Source organism: Phaseolus vulgaris, chromosome 4 (genome assembly GCF_051622355.1).
Source record: "Phaseolus vulgaris cultivar YP4 chromosome 4, ASM5162235v1, whole genome shotgun sequence".
In the NCBI taxonomy this organism is placed as follows: domain Eukaryota; kingdom Viridiplantae; phylum Streptophyta; class Magnoliopsida; order Fabales; family Fabaceae; genus Phaseolus; species Phaseolus vulgaris.
Window position 1 is genome coordinate 46,573,266 of NC_143501.1, and position 17,275 is coordinate 46,590,540.

At 27.9% G+C, this 17,275-nt stretch overlaps 1 protein-coding gene across 1 annotated transcript; it reads left to right on the forward strand.

Annotated features, from left to right (window-relative positions):
* The first annotated feature begins 6,390 nt into the window (after positions 1-6,390).
* LOC137837864 (cuscuta receptor 1) lies at positions 6,391-14,379 on the forward strand. The gene is given in 11 exon segments (XM_090301446.1): positions 6,391-6,469; positions 6,472-6,660; positions 6,736-6,873; positions 7,014-7,172; positions 7,263-7,412; positions 7,499-7,585; positions 9,440-9,595; positions 11,322-11,396; positions 11,570-11,722; positions 11,808-11,960; positions 12,098-14,379. Coding segments are annotated over 11 exon segments (3,501 nt in total). The 3' UTR covers positions 14,260-14,379.
* The last annotated feature ends 2,896 nt before the right edge of the window (positions 14,380-17,275 follow it).

Sequence of the window (17,275 nt, forward strand, 5' to 3'; positions counted from 1 at the left end):
TTTTAGCGATGATATGCTTTGTTATTAATAATTTAGATAATATATAAATATATTTTTTTAAAATTAAAATTAAAATAAATATTAAATAATTATTTTTATGTGTAAAACATATTATAATTAAACTTTATGAAAGATAATTATATTAAATATATAAAATATATTTGCTTTTAGGTTTATAAATAATTTATATGATGTAAATTTATTAATAAAGATCCATAGAGGTATTGAAGAACATTAAATTTAAAAAAACTTAATTAATGGTTTGCTTGTGAGAGAGAAATCATGACATCTTGAAGTTGCTAAATGTGATTATTTAGCCCAAGTTCATATATATTTGCATAGTTTTAGTTAATTCCCCTTACATCTTGCAGGTTTATAAAAATACATCTGTTTTTTAACGTTCTTTTTGCTTTCAACAATTTATCTATGGTGAAGGTATTGGAGGTGTGGAATAAATGTGTTGTTTCTATATGATGTGTGCAGAAATGCACATATTTAAATGAGGCGAGGGTGGAAATATTTACTCTCTTCATGAGCACAAATTAGGAGAAATCTATCATGAGCACAAATTAGGAGAAATCTATAAATAATACTACATAAACTTACGTCAAAGGAAATTTCTCCATATATCATAACAATTTTTTTTATAGAAAAAATAGCAAAAAATTTACTAAAATTAAAAATAAATTGGACGATGTGATTCATTTTTGGAGATGACACGCCCAATGAACGACATATTCATAGTTCACAGGTTCATTTTTTTTTCTATTTTTTTCTCTCTCAACCTTCTCCAAGTTTAGGTTTTCACTGTTTTCTTACTCATTAAGCCTGTCTTTTGTTTTTTACCTAAGTATTTGGAAGGTACTGGACTAACCATTTTCAAAAGGCTACTTTATCTATGTTGGGAATCTCTCCTTATTCTAATGAGACCATGACCAATGAATATTGGTAATTGATCCGGGAATATATTCAATAATGGTCATTCTAAAAGTCTTGAAATTGTAACTCTCTCTTGAAAATGTGATGAACTTTAACTACCCATTATCTCTTTATGTGATAAGTCTTCCACTTATTATCTATATAAAGGGAACTTGTGAGGAAGAGAAAAACAAGCAAGTGAGAATATCAACATAGAGAGTAAAAGATAGAGTTGATATCCACCATAGTGTGAGATTAGAAATCCCAGTGAAAGGCTAGAGAGACGTTGTATTTCATCCTTGTTGGGTGAGATTGAGTGTTATCCTCACAGAGTGAGAGAAACAAATACTGTAATCCTACTTTCATAGTGGAGACATTTTCTGGACTAGGTCCCATGGGTTGTTATTTCTCAAGTTAAGGAAGTTTTCCCACGTTAAAATTTCTCGGTGTCATTATTCTATTTGCCCTATTTTCTATTGTTTGCTTATTGCTTCCGCAAGTGCTCATTTTGTATCTACACCAAAGAGGGAGAATTAATTATGATTTTCCCAATAGTGGTATCAAAGCCTGGTTCTGATTCAAGATGGAAGGAGCCATTTACGATGGAGACATGTTCAAGTGGACAACGAACAACTATTCCTATTGGAAGCCCATGATGGAGGATCACTTATACTGTAAGGATATCCATGAGCCCATTTCTTGCATAGACAAGCCAGAAGATAAGAGTGATAAAAAGATTGGGAACTTTTGAATCGAAAAATTGTTGCAATGATTCAAAAGTATATTGATAGAAGTTTGTTCAAGTATGTGCCCACATACACAATGCTTATGAGTTATGGTCAAAACTTGAATCTATGATTCAAAAGAAAACTCCAAGAAATAAAACATCTTTTGTCAGAAGACTGGTAAAACTTGACTACACGGATGGTCAAAGTATGATGGAGCACTTAAATTCATTCAAGGGTCTTGTCAATCAATTGACAAAGATAGATATGAAGATTGATGATGAGTTGCATCCACTTTTGATACTCAGTTCGTTGCCTGAGAGTTGGGACACACTAGTAGTCACGCTCAACAACTCAATTCTTGATGGGAAGATCTCAATGGACACTGTTTCATATAGTCTGTTGAATGAAGAATCCAGAAGGAAAGAAAGAGGTACAAATTTTCAATGTGAAGCAAATGTTATTGAGAAGTGAGGAAGAGGTGAAACCTATGGGAAAAATGAATCTTGTGGAAGAAACAAAAGCAAAGCCAAAGGTCATTCTCAATCTCGCACAAGAACAATATTCTATTATTGTAGCAAAGAAGGTCATAAGAGATCTGAATGCAGATCTTTGAAGAGAGATCAGAAAGCCAGAATAGTCTATCCAAACTTAGTTGATCCAAAGAAGAAGGATTGTACTCCAACCACAGTCGTCATCGTTGACGATTATGTTTTTCTTAATGGAGAAGACACTTACCTAAATGTTGCATATGGTGATTGCTCTTGGATCGTTGATTCTAGTGCCTCTTTCCATGTAAGTTCACATGAAGATTTCTTTTCAAATTACAAGAAAGGTGACTATGGTACTATGAAAATGGGAAACCATGTTACAAGCAAGATTGTAGGTATTGGTGATATCGTGTTACTAATAGACACAGGAAACAAACTTGAATTGAAAGAAGTGAGACATGTTCTAGAAATGTGTCTCAATCTTATCTCAAGGGGTAAGTTGGATGATGTTGGTTTTATAAGCCACTTTGGTACTGGAAAGTGGAAACTAGCAAAAGGGAACTTTGTCATTTCCAGAGGTTCAAAGGAAGGATCCCTTTACATCATGCAAGGAAGAATTTGTTATGCAGAAGAAAATGTTGCTACAGACTCCAAAGATGTTTGGCATAGACGATTGGGGCATATAAGTGAGAAAGCACTCCAGATGCTCGCCAAAAACCACTTGCCAAATATAAATGGTCAAATCTTGGAATCCTGTACTGATTGCATATATGGTAAACAATGCAGAGTCAGTTTTTAGAGATCAGGCAACCCCTCAAGGAGACAAGATGTACTTGAACTTGGTCATACAGATGTCTATGCACCATCTGAAAAATATTTTGGTGGAGCCTACTACTTTGTCACATTTATCGATGACCACTCAAGAAGAGTATGGGTGTACTTGTTGAAAACCAAAGATCAGGTACTTTCACCATTTAAAGAATTCTATGTTCTAGTGGAGCGTGAAACTGGGAAAAAGCTTAAGTGTCTGAAAGCCGACAATGGTGGAGAGTACCCTAGTCCTTTTGAAGCTTATTGCAAGATGTATGACATTAGAATGATAAAGACACCACCAAAGACTCCTAAATTGAATTGAGTAGCCGAAAGGATGAATCTTACTATTGAAGAGAAAGTCAGATGCATGTTACAAGGTGCTAACCTCCCCAAGTCTTGAAAATGTGATGAGCTTTAACTACCCACTATCTCTTTATGTGATAATCCTTCCTCTCATTCTCTATATAAAAGAAACTTGTGAGGAAGAGAAAAACAAGCAAGTGAGAAAGCAACATAGAAAGTAAAAGAGAGAGTTGATATCCACCACAGTGTGAGATTAGAAATCCTAGTGAAAGGCTAAAGAGATGTTGTATTTCATCTTTGTTGGGTGAGATTAAGTGTTATCCTCACAGAGTGAGAGAAACAAAACAAATGTTGTAATCTTACTTTCACAGTGGAGACATTTCTGGACTAAGTCCCGTGAGTTTTTATTTCTCAAGTTGAAGAAGTTTTCTCACGTTAAAAATTCTCAGTGTTATTATTCTATTTGCTCTATTTTGTATTATTTTTTATTGCTTCTGCAAGTACCCATTTTGTATCTACACTAAAGAGAAAAAATTAATTATGATTTTCCCAATAATCTATATGTTATGATTTTTCATAGAAATAACTTTACTAGACTTTTTGTTAGAGCGTTCATCTTTGTTTTTTTTTTCTCTCTTTATTTCTTAACTTCTAGCAAATCCTACACTAAATCACTTTTTTTTATCAAAAGTATGGAACAACGTGTAATGCTGACAACAATACCATTTAATATATCTATGGAGGAGATTTAAGCAAAATGAGAAATAAAAAATGGTAATTCCACAACCTTTTATATTAATTTATATAGTAGATTTTAACATTAGTGACTGAGGTTTTTCTACGCGGTATTCTAAGTGGTGAAGGATGTCTTCAAGGTTGATGTCAAGTCTTTATTTTGGACTTTTGTGTTCAATTAATCAATGATGATGTAATTTATGTATACTTTAATTCTAGTAATGAAATATAATGAAAAATTGTAATAAATAAATATTTTAATATATAAATTATATTATAATTGAAATTATGATAAATAAATATTATTAAATATAGATTATATTTTGGATTTAATAATTTATATTGATGTAATTTTACTTTTAATTACAACATAATTGTTAAAATATTATTAAATTGATTTTTTTAAAACGCAGAAAATAATTAATTTCTACTTTAATTAAATTAAATACTATTTTAGAGACTAAAAATATTATTAATATCAAATTAATTTCTATTAATAAATAATTTTTAAATTGATATTTAATTAACTACCTAGATTTTAACTACCAATTATTTAAATTGTAAAGTTGACAGCTAATTAGATATTAATTTAGAAACTATTTATGAATGGTAAAAATTAATTTAGATATAAGTAATTTTTTAGTATATAAAATAATGTTTAATTTAATCAATATATATAGTAATTAATTATTATTTATCACTAAAATTGGTTTATATTTAATTAATTCTAAATAAATTTAATTTTAATTATAACATAATTGTTGAAATATATCTATCTTGATTCCATGATAATGGTAGCTTTTAGACTCTAAGTCAAGTCGTCGTTTTTTTATTCTTGGTTTTTTGTGTGTTTAATTAACTACTAATATATATTTTAAATAACTAAAATAGATAATCGATAAATACTTTTGACGTATGTTTTCTAATATATGATAAATTAATGAAAAATATAATTTTTTTAAAATATATTAATTAAATTCTATATTTTTAGTTTATAATATTATGCAATTTTATTTTATTAATTAAAACATAATTATGGTGAATTATGTCTATTTGGATTCCACTTTCCACCTATAAGTTGACCTCAAGTCATCCTTCTTTATTTGATTTTAGGTTTATAAATAATTTATGATGTAATTTTTTTAATTATGTTCAATTAATCAATGATGATGTAATCTATGCATAGTTTAATTCTAGTAATGAAATATAATGGAACATTATAATAAATAAATATTTTAATAAATAAATTATATTATAATTGAAATTATGATAAATAAATATTATTAAATATAGATTATATTTTGGATTTAATAATTTATATTGATGTAAGTTTACTTTTAATTACAACAGAATTCTTAATAAATTTACTTTTAATTACAACATAATTCTTAATAAATTTACTTTTAATTATAAAATAATTATTGAAATATATCTAACTTTATTTGGTGATAGTGGTAGCTTTCAGACTAAGTCAAGTCGTCGTTTTTTTATCCTTGGTCTTTTGTATGTTTAATTAACTACTAATATTTATTTTAAATAACTAAAATAGATAATCAATAAATGTTTTTAACGTATGTTTTTTTAGTATATGATAAATTAATGAAAATATAATTTTTTTAAAATATATGAATTAAATTTTATATTTTTAGTTTATAATATGCAATTTTATTTTTTTAATTATAACATAATTATGGTGAATTAGGTCTATTTTGGATTTCACTTTCTGCCTATAAGTTGACGTGAAGTCATCCTTCTTTACTTGATTTTAGGTTTATAAATAATTTATATGATATAAAAATTTATTTTTAATTATAACATAATTATTGAGGAATGCCTATTTTGGATTCTACTTGGAGGTGACTCTCACCTAGTCAAGTCTTCTTTCTTAAATATTACTTCTATTCTAGTATAAATATAACAATATTTATTCATATTATTAAAATTAAATAAGTATTTTTAATGTATAAATTATATTAAAAATTAATTTTTATAGTAAAGAAAATATTTTATTATTAAAAAAATTAGATAAATTTATTATGAGTATTTATGTTGATTTAATCTTAAAAATTAGATGGATATTTAATTTAAAAATAAAACTAAACAGAATAAATAGAAAAATATAAAATTAAAAAATATTAAAATAAATCTGGAGGAATAAACAGTCTTACAAAATTTGAACGCTTATTTTGAAAAGGAAAGTAAATAAGAAGTAATGTACTTGTTTGAGTTCCAAATATGTTTCCATACAAAATAATATAGTTAGAGAAGAAAATGATTTAATTAGAAATAAAAAATGAATAATAAATTGTATGGCAGATAAGTATGAAGCGTGGTGAATGGGGAATTAAGCGCGTGAAGGAGTTGGCGGTTTCGTATTTAAAGGAGGGAAGCAAATGGTTGATGAAATGAAGATGAAGATGAAGAGTCTCACACTCTTTTTCCTCTTCTTCCTTTTATTGGAACCCCTTTCCGCAATCCTTTCTATTGGGACACAGATTGCTGTGAATGGGATGGAGTTGAATGCAACTCCTCCACAGGGAGGGTGGCCGGACTCGAGATCATGTCGGATTCAATCCAACAACAATATATAAATTACTCGGATTTTTCTGTCTTCATAGATTTGAAGAACCTCTCCTTCTTCTATGGTAATATAGTTGGTTGTGTGGAGGGTGAAGGTATGAATCACTAAAACTTGATTTCTCTTTACTTCATATTATCTTCTATTTTACATTACTTTACATACTTTCCAGCCTTGCCAAATCTGGAGATCCTTCAGTTCAATAGTCAGCTGGACACTGCTGCCAGCATTGTATCTTGTTTGGATGGCCTTTCATCTCTTAAGTCTCTTTCTTTAGCTCATAACAACTTCAATAAATCTTCATTCCACGGTGAGACTACCTATTACTCTTTCTTATTCTAATAAATCACAATAATCATATTTCTCATTTTATCTTCTTCTCATTTTTTAATAATATATTTTCACATTTTGGTGCTTTCTTTCACAATTTTTTTGTTATACATATATAAGTTTTCGAAACTCTGTCATCAAAGCTGCCTAATCTGGAGGTCCTTCACCTAAGTGGGAATTATTTAACCAATGACATCTTGCCATCCCTCGAGGGATTCACATCTTTGAAGGAACTGAGTTTGTGGGAAACTGGATTGGACTCCGATCTTCACATGGAAGGTACGTATAGAATGTAACTTTTCCATTTCATTAATAAAGAGGAGCAGTGGGAATTTACTTGTTTATTAATGGAGGATATATTCTTTGCAGTTTTATGCTCAAAATTGAAGAATCTTGAGTCCCTTGACTTGTCATATAACAACTTCAACCACATTGATATTGGCTCTGCTCTTAGTGGACTCTCATCCCTCAAGTTCTTATATTTAAGAAACACTGGATTGAGTTGGAGATCAATTTTAAGTATGTGCCATATACAAATCTTCATCCTTTGTTTTTTATTACAAATTATATCGAACTGTCTATAATCGGAAATATTCTATTGATAGATATTTCAAAATTAAGTTCTTTGGAGATCCTTGACTTAAAAGGTAACGGGTTGAATAAGTCTGAGAGTATCTTCTTGCGTATAAAAGGTTAGTTCTGATTTATATTGGATAATATTTTATTTATTCTCCTTCTTCTTCTTTGATGCTTTCAATTTTATTTAAGAGTGAAAGAAGGATTTAAATGGTCAATCAATTTACAAAAGTTGTGACGGAGGAATATCTCTCATCTCTAAGTGGTCTTTCACTTCTCAAATCTCTTCATTTAAACACTTATCAACTAAAAGGAATACTAGATATCAGCCGTTAGTAATTCTATAAAATATGTTTAAAATATTCAAAACAATATTTCTAGATATTATATTCTAATATTTTTAAATTATTAAACGATTTGTTAGAATCAATAATTTAATCTGGAGTCTTAAAAAACTGTACAATCAATTACAAAATCATAATTAATTTCATATTAACATAATTAATATTAAAAATCTCCACAAATTTATATTCTAAAATATTGTAAAAAAAACAACTCGATGTATTACACTTATTTTTTAACTGTCCTGTCATTGTTTCTTTGCCAAGTAATTCTTAGAAAAATTGAAACTCTTTAAAGACTATGATTTTTAGTTTAATTTTTACTAATAAATTACTTTCAAGTTATTTATAAATTCCCACACTAAGAATTTAGATGTTTAAAATCAACTGAAAATTTCTTCCATAAAACTAAGTGAGATTCAGACCACTTATTCTATCTTTGAAAAAACAGCTTTTTTTCAGACCAATATTTTGTTTACTTTATTCAAATTTATTTTACTATTACTAAAAAATGAATCACGCTTTTAAAGTTTTAAAAACATAATACTAATTTAATTAATTTTTATTAATTAGAAATATAATTATTATCAATAGAATATTGAATTATTAAAATATGGTGATAATTAACATATAATTTATAATTAACATATGGTGATAATTTTATAAAATTAAGGACGCCAACTTTTACAAACGAAAGGATCACGTTGTATTTTTAAAAATTTGAGGGACTTGATTAAATATTTTGTAAGAGTTATATTGTTGCACTGATAAATTAAAAAACTTGATTAAACTTTTTATTAACAGATAATTAAATTGAGTAAGTAAATAAATAAGTAAACAAAACTTTTATATTTTACATTTGTCTCTTGTAGATTTGTATGGTATCTTGGATAGTCAAAGATTTGGATCTTTATGTTTTCATTATAAAGTTAAGAGAATATTTTACAGAGTATTACAAATGACAAGAATAAAAGTTTTAGTGATAAAAATAAAGAATGTAATTAACTAATAAATTTAAGACAAAGAATTTTCAAATGATTTAACTAAATAACCATGAGTTTAATTAAAATATATTTATATTATTAAACTTCTAACCTTAATTGCGTAAAAAATATTGAAAAAGATAAGTCTTAGATCGTAGTTTCTTTTGTACTTTCCAAACAGAAAAAATAAATTGTTGAAAAATACTTAACTCGAGTAATGTACAGACTTATGGAAATTGCTTATTATTGGAGATTGAGAAATAAGAAAATCCCGAAAATGATTCTCAATAAAAAAATTTATCATTTAGAAGCTTCAAACAACAAAACACATATATGACCTCAAAAACCATTTAATTTTTATGTTATAATTTAATATTTTAAATTTTAAAATACCATTTTGGTCCTTCGTTTTTAAATTTGAATAAATTTAAAATAGTAGTAATTTTATATTGGAAGATAAGTTTTTAAACTATTTTTTAATTGATTCAAGATGTGAAATTTTTTCTATTAGATCAATTTACATAAAAAATTACAGAATCCAAATTAAATTAAGACAATGAATAGTGGTAATTATATAAAATCACATGAAAATGCATTCTCCATATTCTTAGTGAGTAGTGATGAGTTCAGATGCTTTGTTTATCAGAGAAAGATGAGTTTAAATGGCCCACCAATTTACAAGAGTTATGGTTGAGTTTCAACAGCTTGAGCAACGATTTTGTTTCATCTCTGAGTAACCTTCCACGTCTCCAATCCCTTGATTTAAGTTGCAATCGACTAGAAGGAGCAATAAATATAAGTGGTCAGTATTTTATATATTTTTTTGCTTTATTATAATATTTTAGAATTAAAATTAATTATTCATTTAGTTTGAATAATTGTACAAATTTTATCTTATATTTTATATTCTTAAAATGTGATGAATATATGTTTTATATATAGAAGTTATGCATACAGTTTTATTTCTTAAACTAGTATAGATAAAAGATATTAAGGATTTACGTTTATTAGTACATTTAAGATATATCTATTAATTTATTAGATGATGAAAAGATAATAATAACTAATTATTTATTAAATTTTTTAATTTTTAAAAAATAAAAACAAGCAACTATTTCTCTTAAAATAAATTTAATAAATAATTGATTATTTATTCCCTTTTCATATCATAATTAATAAATATATCTTAAATGCACTAAAAAAACGTAAATTCCCTGTATCTTTTTAACTATACTAATTTAAGAAATTAAACTGTATGCATAACTTCTATATACAAAACATATATCCATCACATTTTGAAATCAAAGATTTCTAAAACAAGAAAATGTAATATATATATATATATATATATATATATATATATATAAATCAAATAAACCATTTTTATGTATAAAGTTTTCATGTTCTGAACCTACCCTAAGAATCCAACTCAACATGAAATAAGTGAATTAATTAATTTTGTTTACCTCTATTTCAGCCTCTAACGGAAGATTTCACAACCAAACTAAGTTAGACCTAACAAAGTTTAACCTAATCGCATTAGATCTTACATACAAGACTAAAATATACCTAATGCTAACAATATTAAAAAAGAAATATAGTTTTGAAATTTGGGATCTGAAAGAAAAAATCTCACTCTAAAACAAAATCTAATTGGATAACATTATTATAATCTCTATTATGTTCTATAAGGGGGCTTTTAATTAAAAACATTTGAATAATTGGGTTAGAAATTTAGAGGAAAGATAAAAAGAATGTGAGAAAAAATTGTTCAAAGAATAAAGTTAGTTGACAAAATTATATATTGAACATAATTAGAATTGTAATCTTTATTTTTTTTAAACCATATCCAAAAAAGGATCTTACAATCAATATATAAAATAATTACTCTTATTTATTAAGTTTAATACAATGCCAATATAAGAAAATCTATTTAATCAATCAAATAATAAAATATCATTGATAATTTGATTTTTAAGATAATTAATATTTCAAAAGTCCATAAATTACAACACAACCATTTGTATTATAAAACAAAGTATTGCACTCTTATATATACTATTACTTAATATATATTATAAAACATATTTATGGATGACAAAAATCATTAAAAATCCAAAAGAATTTATGAGTAAACTCAAAATTATGGATAGATTTTAAAAATATAGTCCACAGTTTAAAATTTAAAAGATAAATAATCCAAATATACTTCAAATAAAGTTAAAATACGATCTGAATAAATAAGTATTGTAAATGTGTTTTTAGTAGTTATTTCTTTGTTTGTTTATTAAATACTGGAAATTATTTCTGCATATCATTTCTGTTTTTTTTTTAAAATTTGGTGTAAGTGGAACTGTGAGAGTTTAATTAACATTAACAAAGTTAACTTTTAGAGGTTCAACATAATAGTTTTTGGAAGAAAAAAAAACTTTTGATTATTTAAAAGTAAACTAGTTTTCTAACGCTTCTACTAGTAAAATAATTGAATGTTAATTGATTTTGATTAATTTTTAATTTTTCTCTTGTAGGATTATCAACTTTGTCCAATTTGACGAATCTTTATCTAGGCCATAATAATATCCATTATTTTGTGGCCGATCAAGGTATTTAAGAAAATTAAAATTAGAAAAGGGGAAGAAAAAATATATTAGATAAATTCAGACACGTTGATTCCATTATTTCGTTGAAGTTCCATAAAATATATTTACTCTATCCCATTTAGCATAATTAAAGTTTATTTACATTTTTTAGTTAATTAAAGTTGCATATCTTTCAGACTCAGAAAGAGTAAGTAGATTGGAAGTCCTTCATTTAGATGGAAATATGATAGATGGAAAAAAGTTAAGGGAGTCATTGCGAGCTTTATCATCATCCATTAAGGAGCTTCATATGTCTTACAATAAATTTACAGGAACAGTTTTAGCTGAAGGTAAATAATATATATTATTTTTATAAGGTAAATTAATTTTGTCGTTCTTACATTAAGATTCTTATAAATTTTTTTTCTATTGCAGATTTTCACGATTTAAGTAAGCTAGAACTTTTGACATTGAACGGAAATAATAACATTGAGAGTGAATTTTTCAAAAGTATTGGGAATTTGACTTCCTTGAGAGTACTGTCTCTTTCATATTGTCAGATAAATGACGCCCTTCCTGCTGCTACTGGTAATTATATTATTATTAATGTTATTCATAACATGTATGTTTTATATAATTTTTTCTTAATTTTGTTAAAATCTTTATATCCTTCTTGTTATAACACTTGCAATATGTTTTCTTTTTTCTTCAAATTTTTCATTCAGATTGGTTTAAGCTGAAGAAGTTGGAAGAGTTAAATCTAATACAAAATGGATTTGAAGGATTTCTTCCCAAATCTTTCATTAACATGACATCTCTTCAGATGTTGGATCTTTCTCAAAATCACTTCATGGGAAAGTTTGATTCTAACATTGCAACCCTTACATCACTGGAACATTTTGATTTTACAGAAAACCAATTTGAAGTGCCTGTTTCATTTACACCATTTGCCAATCATTCACACCTTAAGTTTGTCTATGGTAAAGGCAACAAAGTCAAATTGGACTCTCAACACAGTTTGCAAACTTGGATTCCAAAATTTCAGTTAGTGAGGCTTAGCTTGTCTTCAACCATTGAGACTAGTTCTTTCCAGCTTCCCAAATTTCTTCTTTATCAAAAATATCTAACTAGTCTAGATTTTAGTGGTTTGAATTTGGAAGGAGGGTTTCCTCATTGGTTGTTAGAAAACAACACAAAGTTGATTGAAGTTGTTTTTAGATATTGTTCTTTGAATGGTACTATGCAAATACCATTGCATCCCTCTCTTGAGTTACAGAGTATTGATGTGTCTAGCAATACCATAACTGGTGAAATCCCAAGCGAGAACATCAGTTTTATTTATCCAAATTTGAGATATTTAGACATGTCTAGAAACCACATCCAAGGTTCAATTTCTCGTGAGTTTGGCCGACTGAATTTGTGTTTGTTGGATCTTTCAGACAACCAATTGTCAGGAAAAATATCAGAGGACATATTCGAAGCTTGGCACCAACTTGATTTCTTGAAACTTTCAAATAATAAGTTGGAGGGACCCATTTTTACAATACCCACTAATTTGAGGTCTTTATTCTTGAATGATAACAACTTTAGTGGTAGACTTCCCAGGAACATTTTTAACACATCCATCGTCTCATTGGATGTAAGCAATAATCATTTGGTAGGAAAGGTTACAAGCCTTCTGAATAATTCATCAGGATTATTGGAACTTCGTATGTCCAATAACCACTTTGAAGGATTCATTCCATTAGAATTAATACAACTTGAAAATCTAAAATATTTAGATCTCTCCCAAAATAATTTTTCTGGTCTTGTACCATCATTTATAAATTCTTCTGTGAAATTTATCCATTTAAGCAATAATCATTTAGCAGGATTGTCCAAAAAAATGTTCACTGAAAACTCTCCTATAGTGATGTTGGACCTTAGTTACAACAAAATATCTGGTGGCATTCAGGATATGATTCAAGATCTCAATTATTCAAAGTTGAATTTTCTCCTTTTAAAAGGTAATCACATTACTGGGGATATACCTAAGCAATTATGTCAGTTGATAAAGTTAACCATGCTAGATCTCTCAGACAATAAACTTTTGGGAGAAATTCCTCATTGCTTGGGGACAATGCCTTTTGATAATAACAACCTTGATCCATTCTTAAAAGCATCCAAGGGATATTTTGTTGAAGAACATAGTCTAAGACCATCACAATCAGAGCATAAGAAAGAGAAAGCAAGTTTCACTTCGAAGAAAAGAATTGATACGTACACGGGAAGCATCCTTGCTTATATGTCTGGAATTGACTTATCCAATAATAAATTGAAGGGGAATATTCCTTATGAGCTTGGAAACTTGACAAAAATCCAAGCATTGAACTTGTCTCATAATGATTTGATTGGACAAATTCCAGATTCCTTCTCGAAGTTGGTGCAAGCACAGAGTTTAGATCTTTCTTTTAATAAGTTGAGTGGTGAAATTCCTTCTAAACTCAATATTCTAACCTCACTTGAAGTATTAAGTGTGGCACACAACAACTTATCAGGCCCAATACCTGAATGGACAAATCAATTTGCCACATTTGATAAGAGTAGCTATGAGGGTAACCCATTTCTTTGTGGACCTCCATTACCAAAGAGTTGTCATCCAGCTCCTATAGTTATTCCAAATGACTTGCATTATGACAAAGACAATGATAGGTTGGTAGATATGTATGTCTTTTATGTGAGCTTTATTGTATCATACATGTTAGCATTGTTAACAACTGCAGCAACTCTATACATCAATCCTTCCTGGAGACAAGCATGGTTTGACTACATGGAATTTGTCATTTTAAATTGTTACTACTTTATCGTTGACAATTTTTATAGGTTTTGTAATACTAAAAATATGTAACATGTATATTGCATCTTAGGATGTTTATTTCATTGTTTCCTTTTAATAGTGATTTAATAAAAAAAAAAAGTCATGCATGTGTGGCTTAATATAATAAAATGAAATCTATTTTGTATTAAATTGTTGTTAAGGATTTTTTTAGTCTTTTAAATTCTTCATTATACTGTGAGAGAATGTAGATAAGATATTTTTATATCACATTAATTAATAATAAGGCTTCATATGTTTTTAGTACTTATAAAACAGGTTAACTTGGTTGAGGTGAAAAAATTTGTGACCAAATTTGTAGTCTTTATTAATTCATGATATTTTATTTTAGTATTTAAATCTTATTTTTAGTATCTATGTCATAGAATCTGAACGAGACAAAGTTATGATTTAATAAAAATTAAAAGTGATTAATTTTTTATTTAATAGTAAGAACTTGCTAACAGAAAATTATGGAAACTAAAAGTTTTAGTGAAATGTAGTAGAAATTAAAACAATTACTCTATTTAAAAGAACACTTGAATCCCTTAATAATAATTTAAAATCATGATTCACTTAAAATTTTATACGATTTATTTTTCACACGCATTATTTTACACACGCATTATTTTTTACCCACCACCCATTTGTATGTTACAGTAAAAAAATTATTAAATATAATTAATTTAATATATTACAAAAAAAATTATGAAATATAAATAATTTTAGAGAAAAAAAATTAATTAAATAAATTAGATACTATTTTAGATATTAAAAAATTATTAGTATTTAAATTAATTTTTTTATTAATAAATAATTTCTAAATTAATATTTAATTAATTATCAAAGTTTTAGTTATCAACTTAAGAATCTAAATAATTGGTTAAAAAAAATATGTAACTAGTTAGATGCCAATTTAACAACTATTTATAAATAACAACAACTAAATTAAATACAAAAAAAAAATTAGTCTCGACAATGTTAGAAAAGATGGCTTTAAACTGAATTGTTTAAAGGGCTTTTCGCAAACTTTTCAAAGCTAGAATGAACTTATTTCAGAAACCAATTGATTCAACAATTCAGTTAGCCAAAACAGCAAGCAAAACTGTAATACTAGAAAAAACAATCGGTTGTTTCTTCGAAACAATCGGTTGTTTCTTCGAAACAATCGGTTGTTTATACCAGCAAACAACAAACAAACTGAAATTAAAGAGTTAGGGATAGAAAGATTGTATACAGTTGTTTATACTGGTTCACTCCAAACTAGAGCTACATCCAGTCTTCTCAGAAACCCTGAGGATATCCACTAAGCAACCACACCTTGATCACTTACACCACAACCAAGAGAATGACCTTGAACACCTCAAGAAACACACTCTCCTTGGCCAACACTAAGATTGCTGATCTTGAACACCTCAAGAACACACAACCAATCTCAGCAAAACAAACAAACGAATTGTTTAGCAGTTTACAAAGATTACACTTGTTACATATCAAAATCTGAAATCAATACAAGTAGAATCCTATTTAGCACCTTGATCAATCTCAAAACTCTTTAGCAATCTCAGAACTCTTTGAAAAACTCTTAGATCAAAACTTTGTTTCAAGATTCTTTATACATCAAAAACAATTTTTCAGAATATATCTAAGAATATAGTTTGTTATCAAATCTTAACAAACTCTTAATTGCATTTAAAATAGATTGGTCAAAGCATTTAATGACTGGACCGTATTCAGTTAAAGCATTTAAAGCTCAGTCAAAGAAAATAGCTTTTCTGTTATGGTTTCAAAACAAACAATCGATTGTTTCCTCGAATCAATCGGCTGTTTTGTTACTTAACAAAATTCACCATTCAAAAACAGTTTTCAAACTTTCTCAAAACACTTAAGTGTAAACAATCGGTTGTTTCAACTTAGTTTAAAAAACATTTTGCTTTGTTAAAATTGAGATGCTAATTGCTTTGAGATTTAATCTAAGGGTTGATTACAACATTAAACTACCCCAGAACAAGGCTTAGACCAGCACAGCAGCATCAAGCAAAGCAGAGGCTTCATCATCCTTCAAAGGATTTGGATTCTTCAAAACATTGAACACCACTTGGTTCAACAATCTCCCCCTATTTGATGAAGACAAATCCCTGATTCTTGTGTTGTTCTTGCAATAGAACTTTGAGCAATGCATTGAACTTCTGATATTTTGTTAGCATACAGATAAACAATTAAAGCTTAAAACATCTAATATCAGAACCAAAAACATCACCCAAACTGTTTTTAACAATATGAAAAACAGAAACTTAAAACAAATTGGAAACACAGCATATATCTCCCCCTATTTGTCTTCACAAATAGACAAAGATAAGAGATAAAATAAGACATTGTTCCCATTACATCAGAATAATCCAGCAACAACAGAAGAAAAGAAATTTTAAAACCAGAAAAGAGAACAGCCAAAAACAATCGATTGTTTTGATGACCAATCGGTTGTTTTTCTTTCAATCTTCTTCATCAGCAAACTGAAGATCAAAGATTTGATTCTGGACAGCTTCAATTTGTTCATCCAGAGTCATAAACCTTGCATCCATGTTGTCAAACCTTGTGTCAATCCTCTGAAAGTTGCTAACACACAGATCATGAAGGCTTCTTTGATTTTCTGCAAAGCTATCTAGCCTCTCCATCATTTCTCTTTCAAAAGATGACATGGTTGACATTCTTTCTCTTTGATATCCATTAGCAGCACTAGGCCCTGCATCTTGAAAATCTCCAGCTGGATCTTCATGTTGAACATCCATGTCAGCAGGTTCATCTTGTTCAAGATGAGCAGCACCACTAGATGATGCACCATGATCACCATCCTTACTTATCCACTTTCCACCTACTTTTGTAAAGCCCATCTTGTTGAGTGATCCATTGTTCAACTCTTGAGTTGACTTGACCAGCTCAGAAGTTTCATCTTCAAGATTAACTTCAAAATAGAGTAGAAACTTAGATATTAAAACAGCATAGGGATAGTGGTAATCGCCTAACCTCATGGCTTTTTGCATATGTTCTT